This window comes from Phaethon aethereus, assembly GCF_964289735.1.
Source record: "Phaethon aethereus genome assembly, chromosome: 8".
NCBI classification, from domain to species: domain Eukaryota; kingdom Metazoa; phylum Chordata; class Aves; order Phaethontiformes; family Phaethontidae; genus Phaethon; species Phaethon aethereus.
This window is the reverse complement of record NC_138584.1, coordinates 3,985,520-3,994,902: the sequence shown is the minus strand read 5'-3', so window position 1 is coordinate 3,994,902 and position 9,383 is coordinate 3,985,520. Positions and strand designations below refer to the sequence as shown.

The following is a 9,383-nucleotide window of genomic DNA, read 5'->3' as shown; positions in this document are numbered from 1 at the left end:
CTCCGCCGCCGGCCGAGCGCCATGGGGGGCGGCGGCGACGAGCGCCGGGCGCGGGCGCTGTGGCTGGCGGTGCTGTGGTTGTGGTTGCCCGGGCGGTGCGGCGGCGCCATGGACGAGTGCACGGAGGAGCGGAGCGGCCGTCCGCAGCGCTGCATGCCCGAGTTCGTCAACGCCGCTTTCAACGCCACGGTACTGGCCACCCACACGTGCGGGACGCCGGCCGAGGAGTATTGCGTGCAAACCGGCGTCACCGGCGTCACCCAGTCCTGCCACCTCTGCGACGCCGCCCAGCCCCACCTGCGCCACGGCGCCGCCTTCCTCACCGACTACAACAGCCCGGCCGACGCCACCTGGTGGCAGAGCCGCACCATGCTGGCCGGCGTGCAGCACCCCGCCGCCGTCAACCTCACCCTGCACCTGGGTAAGGGCCCCCGCCCTGGGGGAGCCGCCGGCGGCGGGAAACCCGCGCCGGTGTCTGCGTATGTCTGTCTGCGTGCCCGGGGCCACTGAGGCCTTCCTTAGGCTCAGCTTAATTAACGGCGTCTGTAAGTAGGCCCCGGGGGTAGGCCGTGGCCGAAGCCGGTGCTAGCGGGCCGGCCGCGCTGCAGCCCGGCGGGATTCGCTTTGTCCCAGGCAAAGGCTTGCTGTAGGGTCCGGTTGTGGCTGGGGTCTCCTTCGCCAAGGGTTTGGTCCCGCAGGATGCAGCCTCTCCCTCCGCGGCTGCTGGCGTTTTCTTTAAGGACAATCACAGCTGCAAAACGGTGCTTTATAAACCTGAATTCCAGCCCGCTCCGCAGGGGCGAAGCGCAAAGGGGTGTTGCGTGGGGTTGCCTCGCTGCCGTGGTTCTGTCGTCGACTGGGGAAACGAGCAAGCCAGCACTGCCAGTGGTTGCGTGCGCCGGCAAGCTCGGATCCCGGGGTCTTCCAGGCGATGGGCTTGGGATTCGGGTGGGAGAGGCTGGTTTGAAAAGGGGTAAGCACGCAGGAAAACGTGTGTGTGCGAGGGCACGTCTGCTCTAGTACCCTCCTGCACTGGGGCAACGCTGCCCTTCGAATCGCGGGTGGGTGAGGTTTGTCAGGGAGCAGTCAGCATTCCTGCAGAACCCATAACATCCAGTCAAAAAAAAAAAGGTGGTGAATTTTCTGGTTAATTGGCATTCCCAGAGGTTCCTTTAGATAAAGTATTTTAGCTCTCGCTTTGGTTTGTGGGCAAGCTTTTCTTTTCCTCTGTTCATTCAGTTATTTAAGCTGTCTTTACATGGAGAAAGGGTAATTGGCTTGGAAGACAAGCCAGCCAATGGAAAGTTAAAACCACAGCTTATAGCCTCATGTCATTAAATAAAGTAACAACTAAAAAAAAAAACCCCTCAGTGTAACCATGGTTTCTATTCAAGAGCTGCTGTCGAACCTTAAGTTTTAGCATCAGTAATGCATCTCACTTTCAGTGTAATTCAGAGGAAAAAAAAAGTTGCCTTAGGGGTCGGGGAGCTGGATCTTGGGTTTCGCAACCTGGGGACAGGTTGTGTGAAAGCTCCCACTGGCATTCATGAGATGGCGGTGATGGTGTTGAGTCCTGTACCAAGGGTCATCTGCTGACTGCATCCATCTGCCCCAGGAGCATTTCACTGCCCTGAAGTATTTCTTTGTGTCAGGAGCTTTAAAATAAATATACCACATAAGCGTATGTAATTGTTCAGATAAGGGGAAATAGTTACTAAGGCCTCTTTATCTTTTTTGTGCATTGGGAATTCTTTATTCGGGACACCTGGAAAAACACTAGGCTAAGATTTGATCTCAACTTCTTTTTTTTTATAGAAATCATCATAATTCTTCATTTTTAAGGTAAAGCTTTGTTTATAGGCATGTCTGTATTACTGCTGTCCTTGACTCTGTGCACCTGTATGTATATGGGTGTTCTTTGAAAAATAATCTTCTTTCTGACATACTGGAGCAAACAGTGTGCTGTGTCCTGGGCTTTGAAGAAATGTGCACATTTCTTTGATGAAAACAGCTGCATCTTTAAAATGCTGTAGCATTGCATCATGATCGTTGCCAATCACTTGGATTTCAGGTTTGTTCACACGCTCTTGTAGCTTTGTGAATTTGCTCTGGCGTATTTTTAGACTAGAGTAGAACTTTTAAAGAAGAAGCTTCCTGGCTGACTTTCAGATATGTGAGTGTGTTTTGTTGTTGGGGTTTTTTTTTTCCCAGTTTGGCTTTTGGATGGGGTATTTGTAATGTAAAGCCTCTTAAGACTCGGAAGCTTGTTATGGGCATGGTGGTGGTGGCAGGAGTTAGCTTAATGCCTTGCTGTTAGTCTTCCTAAAACTGTCTGTGCACGTGCTGTGCAAGCAGTAACTATTCCCGTATGCCTTTGTATGCATTGCTCGGCTCATTGCACGTTGAAGAACTGTTGAGTACCAAAAAGTGCCATTTTAGTCTCAAATGCCCCAAACTTCTCTACAGTGTTGCTCTGCTCTACTCTTGTGAAGTCCTCAACCATTTTTGTGTGAGCTGTTGGGTGCCGCGTTCGGATTCTTTGTGCCCGTGGGCCGTGGGCTGTTCCCTGCAGCACACCATAGTCTGCGGGACACTTAATTATTGACATCAGTAAGAGAGAAGAGGCAAAAGGCTTGACAAGTATTTGTGTACTCGGTAGGACGTAAATGCATTCTGGGACACAAAGCCCTTTTATGCAGTTAGTTCTGCATGATCTTTGAGGATTAGGCTGTGTGCTCAAACCCGTATCCTTGTTTGATGCTGCAGTCGCCTTTATTTCTAAAAGCACTGGTATCCTGAATGGTTAGTGCTGCTTTGCACCCGTTCAGGACCGGCAGCGTTGGCTGCTATTTCCAGCATGCAAATGCTGCCCTGCAGTGAGTTTTTGGCAGTTCGGGATGTCTTGATTAACGTCCAGCGACTTTCGGTCTCTCTAGATCAGTGTAACGTTTCGGAGGAGCCTGCAAAAGGTCAATAAGAACCATGGGTCTGTTGCCAACATGTGAGAGTGGGCTGCAGGGGTTTCTTTGAATCTTCTTACAATTTACAGTTCAAAACAAGTTTAAAAACCTGTAGTTTTGAGACTAGATGTTATCAAATGGCATGAGATGGAAAAATATGGTGCAGATCACTATTACTAAGTTAGAGGCTCAGATCTTGGGAGTGTTTGGAAAGGAGATTTTTGCCCCGAAGTTAGGGTGCTCCCTGGGGAGAGGGGAATTGGGGTAATTACCAGTCCCTGCACAAGGAGCATCTGGAGTTATAAAAGCTGTTTCTCTTTGTATGAGAGGCTATTAAGACCTCCTAAGTAAGAGTCCTCCCACAAGAGGCTTGGAGACATGAGTTTGCCGCTGTAAATCAGGAAAAGGGGGGAGTTGAACCCGTTTGCAGGGTGGTGTCTGGATGATGTGGTTAGTGGGTGAGAGGAGAGGGGAGCACCACTGTTTTCTTTCTCCCACTTTTCAGAAAAGTATCCCTTTGCTTCCCTCATTTTCTAGTTTCTCAGGTTAAATTATTTCTAATTTAGACTTGACCCAACCAGTCTTTTTTTTTTTCCCCAGCACTGCCCTCCCACCATGTTCCCATCTGTTCCAGGAATAAGGGACTTTGGGGCAGTGGTGCCAGCTTTTAAATAGAAGATGGAAGCCAAGGCATTATGGTGTGTAGCTAGTTGTCTGCTTTTTTTGAAGCCAGAGCATCACGTTATTTTTACAGTCTGTGCCATTTGCTTCTGCTGGGAGCACTGGCATAGTTCTGGCATCTCCCCAGCACTTTGTGTGCATACGTTTTAGCACAGCTTTGCTATTTAGACCCCTAATGCATCAAAAGAAAGCCATGTGTTAAAGATGCTCCTCTGAACACTGGAAGAAGGGGAAAAGAAAATAGTATGGAAGTGCATGGAGTATTTTTGGTGCTAGGCAAAGGCTTGTATTATTTTTTTTTTCAGATGCTGTATCTTTTTTCAGAGCAGATTCTCACTTCTGGAGCTCTAATCTCTCTGTGCTTTCTGTTGTTTCTACTGTTTCTACACCATTTTTTTAACCACTTCTACATGTGCCTCCCTGTTACCTTCCCAACCGTACCTGCTAGAGCCACCCCTCATTTTTCCCCCAGCACTTCTACTCTTTGCCCGGATTTGCTTGATGTCAACTGTCATGATCCTGGTGTTTTGTTCCTCGGACAAAGAGGCAGCATCCTCAGCATGCTGGTGGCTGTGGAGTGGCCCCGTCTCCGCTGAGAGCAGCCGCGCTTTTATCAACAGCCTGCGAGCTAAGAGCAGTCCGGTCTGACTTTCCCGGTCCCCTGCATCTCAGGAGGGATTGGCGCCCAGCAGATGTGCTTGACCGACAATGTTGGTGGCTGCCGTTGCGTGTTCGGGACTATTGGTAGGCAGGAAAAAACAATTCCCACCTCTTCTCTCATTGCCTGCGAAGAGGAGCTGGTGTTTGGTGCTGGAAGCTAGTCCTCTGCTAGCCTGTCTTTCAGGAGGAAAAATTAAATGGCTGGTTGCCTTTCTTAAAAACGTGTCAGCTGTGTTAGTGGGCATGGAGCATGCTTAGAGCTGAGTGTTCCTGCTCTTGAATTCTTCTGAAATCCATACTGTTGACCATCCTAGAAACCCGTGTCACCAAGACAGATGGTATCTTATATGTATTAAATGAAGAAAAACTTGTCAAAGCTTCTGGTTGTTAGGAGAAATGGATTGCCTGTCTCCTTCACCTCCCCCTTTTCGAACTGCGCAGTCCTTTATTTGGCTTTGAGGAGAGCGACGATGCTTGGTTATATATACTTTGTCTGCAAAGTGTAGTTTGGGGTATGACTGCCATTTGAAGGCATTTACAAGGAAACCCAGGCAAGATGCCAGTTCTTATGTTCAGCCTCGGCTTCGTTTGCCAATTGTTTGTAGCAGACAGGATTTTTCTTTTAGTACAGAAAAGCAGCTTTTTTTTTTTTTTTTTAAAGGGAGGGCTATAAAATGTGCCTTAATTTATGTAGTTTACGCAATTGGGATGCAATCAGTTGCTTGGTTTTACTTAGCGCAGCAGAGCGATGCCCTTAGCTTGCCAGTAATCCTACTAAAACTTTACGAGGCTGCGGTTCGTTGTCTTCCTAGGAAACCACCGCAAAACCAACTGCGAATGAGCAGGGTGTATGCACGTGAAGTTTTGCATAGTGTAGCTGCAATTTAAAAACTCTGAGAAATGGTAATTAACGTGTTGGGAGAGTGTTTCCGGCACTTGGGCTGGTGTTATGGGGTGTGTCGGGAAGCCCTCGCAGACGTGTTGAGCCCGGGCTGGGAAGGGCCGGCCCCGCGCCGCAGTGGCTTCGCCGTGGTATTTGTGGAGCCCTGGGGGGACTCTATTTTAGTTGGTCTCGCAAAGGCTTGATTTACATTTTGCAGGTTTCGACTGGAGTAGTTAAGAGATCAGGGCTTTTAATGGCCAGCAGTTGTTCACTGCAGTTATATAAAGTCGCTTTAAAGCTCTTTATCGCTTCCTGCATACCCTTTAAATTCCCAGGTTTTCCTCAACTCCTCTGTCCTGTGTCTGTCTTGGGATGCTGATGCCACTGCGTGACGCCTTTGGGAATACTATACATGGCAGAGCACTTATTTCGGGGGATGGAGGGAGCTGGGATTGTGTGGTATTTTGCTGCAAAAACAGCTGCTATTTGTGGTGCTTGCCCTGAGTTGCTAGAAGGATTAATTGGTGGTTTTGACACAGTCAGATAGTTGCTTTTGTAGTTTAAGCCTTGAAAACTGTCATATGCTGCTCAGAATTGTTAACTTGATGAAAAATTTCTGGCTTATTCAATAGCGTTAGGTAGCATTTCTTTTCTAGCCCGAGGCTTCGGGAGGCTTTCCCGGTCTCTCTGAGTCTGCAAGTGAAAATCCCAGGCTGCCGCTTCCCAGGGAAACGAAAAACGGGATTGCTCTGCAAACAACACGTAGAGAAAATAATTTCCAGCGCAGATGGATGGGATGGGAAACTCAAATCTTCAGTTCACCGAAATTCTTGAAAACAGGACTGTGAGCGTTGTCCTTAATCATACAACCCTTGTCAGACTGAGACCTCCCGCTTGTGTCCTCGGGGCTCTAATTCATCATTTACTGACACTGGTGACGCTGTGCTGAGTGATTTCGTGCAGGCTCACTGTCTGGCTCTGTTATCTACCTGTGGGTTGGCTGGGATATGAGGTCTGGCGTGCTAAACTGAACTAGTCGCACCTAAAGTCGCTGTCTCTGGTTCATAATAACCTCCGGAAGCCCAGCCTAGGGCTGTGGCCCCTCTTGTAAGCACCTGCCTGAAAAGAACTGTTTCAGCCTGCTTTCATGCATCTCTTAACCATGAAATCTTGCTTATTGGTAGCTACCATAGTGTGTTTTCATCAGAAAATAAAATGAGTTTCATAGTTTCCCGATAAATTGCAGAAATCTTGCCGGGACTGTTGTCCCGCCGCACAAACAGGAGTATATCGGGGTTTTTTCCCCGCCAGGTACAGAGTAGCTCTGTGTCTCTCAAATGGAGCTTTACAGGCTTTAGGTGAGGGATGAATGTGGATATTTGTGTTGAGGAGCTGTGGCATCACTAGCAGTGTTTAAAACTCTGTAATATTAGGGCAATTTCTTAACGCTAAGCCCTCTGCAAAGGATCTACCTGGGATTGTTCTTGCGGTCTGTAGCATCCCTGGAGTAACGTCGGGTTTTTAGCAGCATGCTAAACTGTGATGTTGGCTGTCACATTAGCATTGACGAGAAGTTCAGGACAGCTGCCGTGAGATTAGAGAGCTGCTACTGGTAGACGTGTACAGTTGTCAAAGGGGACCAGGAATATAGAGATGAGAGGCTGCCTTTTGTAGCCTGCCGGACTGCAGGTGCAAGCTGCTCTTAGCCTTTGTGGGGTGTTAGGTGCTTTTGAAGTACTAACATAATGATTTCTGAGAATTTTTCTGATGTAGAAGCTTGGAAAATGGTGAAAACTCATCAACTGTAAAAAGGATCTGAAATGGCAAGGTAATTTTATTTAAATTAAAAAAATAAATGAGCCTCAGTCTTTAATCTTTTTTTTTTCCTACCAGTCTAGCCCTATTTGAGGGATCTTTTACAAAAAAACCACCAAACTAATCCTCAACCAACCCTCTTATATATTATTCAGTGATCTTCAGCATTTTGTTTTGAAACTGGGTGGCAAAGTGCTTCTTGTTTCCATGCTTCTACTTGTTTTAGATATTCCAGTGTGATAGTCATCAAAGAGCTGTTTCCAGTGGTAATCATGCCTGCAGTTCTGACACAACACAGCTGTGTTCAGTAATGGAGAATTTAAAAATTTCCTCTTTTAGAAATAGTATCCAAAAACTATTATTGGATTTTTTTTCTTTAGTAGGTAAGCCAGTACCATCTTGTACATGGGAGGTAGATTTCCAGATAGCTTGAGGGCTTATTTGTACGGTTGGTTTGGGGGTTTGTTGTCTTTGTGGGGGAAGGGGAAGATTTTTTTAAGGCATTTGTAGAGATGATATATTGAGATCTTGCAAAGACCCAGGATTTGTGGGTTCTCGGGTCAGCTTTCTGTAACGTTTTCGCCTCTGTTGCAGACTTTGGTGTGCCTGGAGAACTGCTTAGCTGACTTGGCTTTGTAGTGGGTCTTGTGTTTTACAGGAGGATAAGGTAATTCTGTAATTCATCTTCAGGTGCTTGAGATGATCCTGTGGGATGATCGGGGTGTAGAATTGTGAAGTTGTGGCAGCTGGCCCCTACCAATGGCCTTAAGGGGAAAGGAGGAAGACTTGCATTGCTCTTAACCCTTTGTAATGGAAAGATCAGCTATGTCTGTGGAGTCTCTTAAAAAAAACCCACCCTAAAACCTACCGAACATTGAAACCTGCTTGATAACAGGGATTGTTCTTTCCCAGCACATGTGTGTGCAAGTGGGCAGTGGCTGACTGCACGTGGCAGACCTTGGCTTGCCAGTGGGTTGCCCGAAAAGCTCATTCCCTCTGGTGCTCCAGGGCTGAGGGAGCACTGTAGAGTTTGGGGTTGGCACCAGCCCAGTTCTAAGCACTCTGCTTTCATCTTGTGAGTTATTTTTCAAGGTCTGCTTTATAGCTCGACCTACTCGGCATCAGAAGAGCCCTCGTTCCCACCTCAGTGAGCCGCTGCTTGTGCAGCGTGTTGTGCTTGAGCTGGTTTCGGGCTTTTTTGGGGGGGAAAAATATCAAGGATCCTGAACGGATTTTTTTCGTAATGGTTCCTTTCCCTTCCCTGTATATTTGTTTCAGGAAAGTGAGTCTTTGTAACCTTCTTTGAATTAAAAGATAATGTGTCTCAGAGTCTTTAAACAAATGGTTGCGTTGAACCTCTTTAAGAGGGATAAATGGGATATTTTCTTGGTACTTTCTTATGCTGTACTCACAAGGTTGTGAAGCATAAGCTACACGCTCCGAAAGGTGCAGTTTGCGTTGGGAGTATCTCTTAGTGAGATTAGTTGGAATGAAAAATCAGTCGGTTCTGGAAAAACTACCATCAGATGCTTCTTGATATCACAGTGTTAACTTGCACTACTTGACCGAGTAAAAAGAAAATGTTCTCTGTCCTAGGACTTCTGTGGTCCGCTTCTGATTATGATGATTATTTATAGTCCTTTCATCTGCAGTCCTTTACATGCTCCCATCCGGTGGGATTTTGCAGTGGGATTTTCTTCCCAGCAGCTTGCCGGGCTGGTCTCTGGGGAGCAGCCGTGGACAGGCTGCCCTGCCTCCTGCCCTCGCCTCCCAGCTCCCGAAAAAAACATGGTTTATTTGTGGGGATCCGGCGTGTCTCCCGCTGCCCTGCCTCAGCAGTCGGGGTGCAGGGGTTGGCCCAGCAACCTACTTTTATTTTGTTACAGCAGCTGATGTTTTCCTTCCAGCTGCTGCTTTCTCTGCTTTCGCTAGCTGCCTTCACGGGTCTCGTGGGTCCAGCTATCCTGGCCGGAGAAATGTAGGACAAGCGGTTTCTAGACACAGAATCAGCTGCTTGATGAACTAATTAAAGAAGCTGATGCTGAAGGCCATGGTTGCTCTAAGCTTGCAGACCTGGGCTTTGCCTTCTTCCTGCTGCTGTTTCCTTGGTACTGAGACGTTCCTGGGCTGTGCAATTTGGGAAGGTTCCCCTCTCCCTGGGGTGGGTGGTTCAGCTGGGATGTCCCAGCGGCAGCCTCCCAGCCTGCGTGGGTAGCAGTGTCGCTGCCCTCCTATGCTGGCTGCTTCATACATGCCTTCACATAGGCGGCTGGCGGTTTTCGTTTTGGTCAGGCTCCGGCGACGCTCGGATGAGAGGTACAGTGCAAAATCAAAGTTGTTAAATGCTTAGTATTATCCTGTAGTTCCCCTCTTGCATACATCAG

At 47.9% G+C, this 9,383-nt stretch overlaps 1 protein-coding gene across 1 annotated transcript in view; it reads left to right on the top strand.

The window, feature by feature from the left end:
* Positions 1–21: 21 nt before the first annotated feature.
* Positions 22–9,383, top strand: part of LAMC1 (laminin subunit gamma 1) — a gene marked incomplete at its 5' end in the record, with an annotated part of 68,583 nt that continues 59,221 nt past the window's right edge. The window contains one exon of the mRNA XM_082003018.1: positions 22–421. Within this exon, the coding sequence (XP_081859144.1) occupies positions 22–421 (400 nt within the window). The remainder of the gene's footprint in view (positions 422–9,383) is intronic.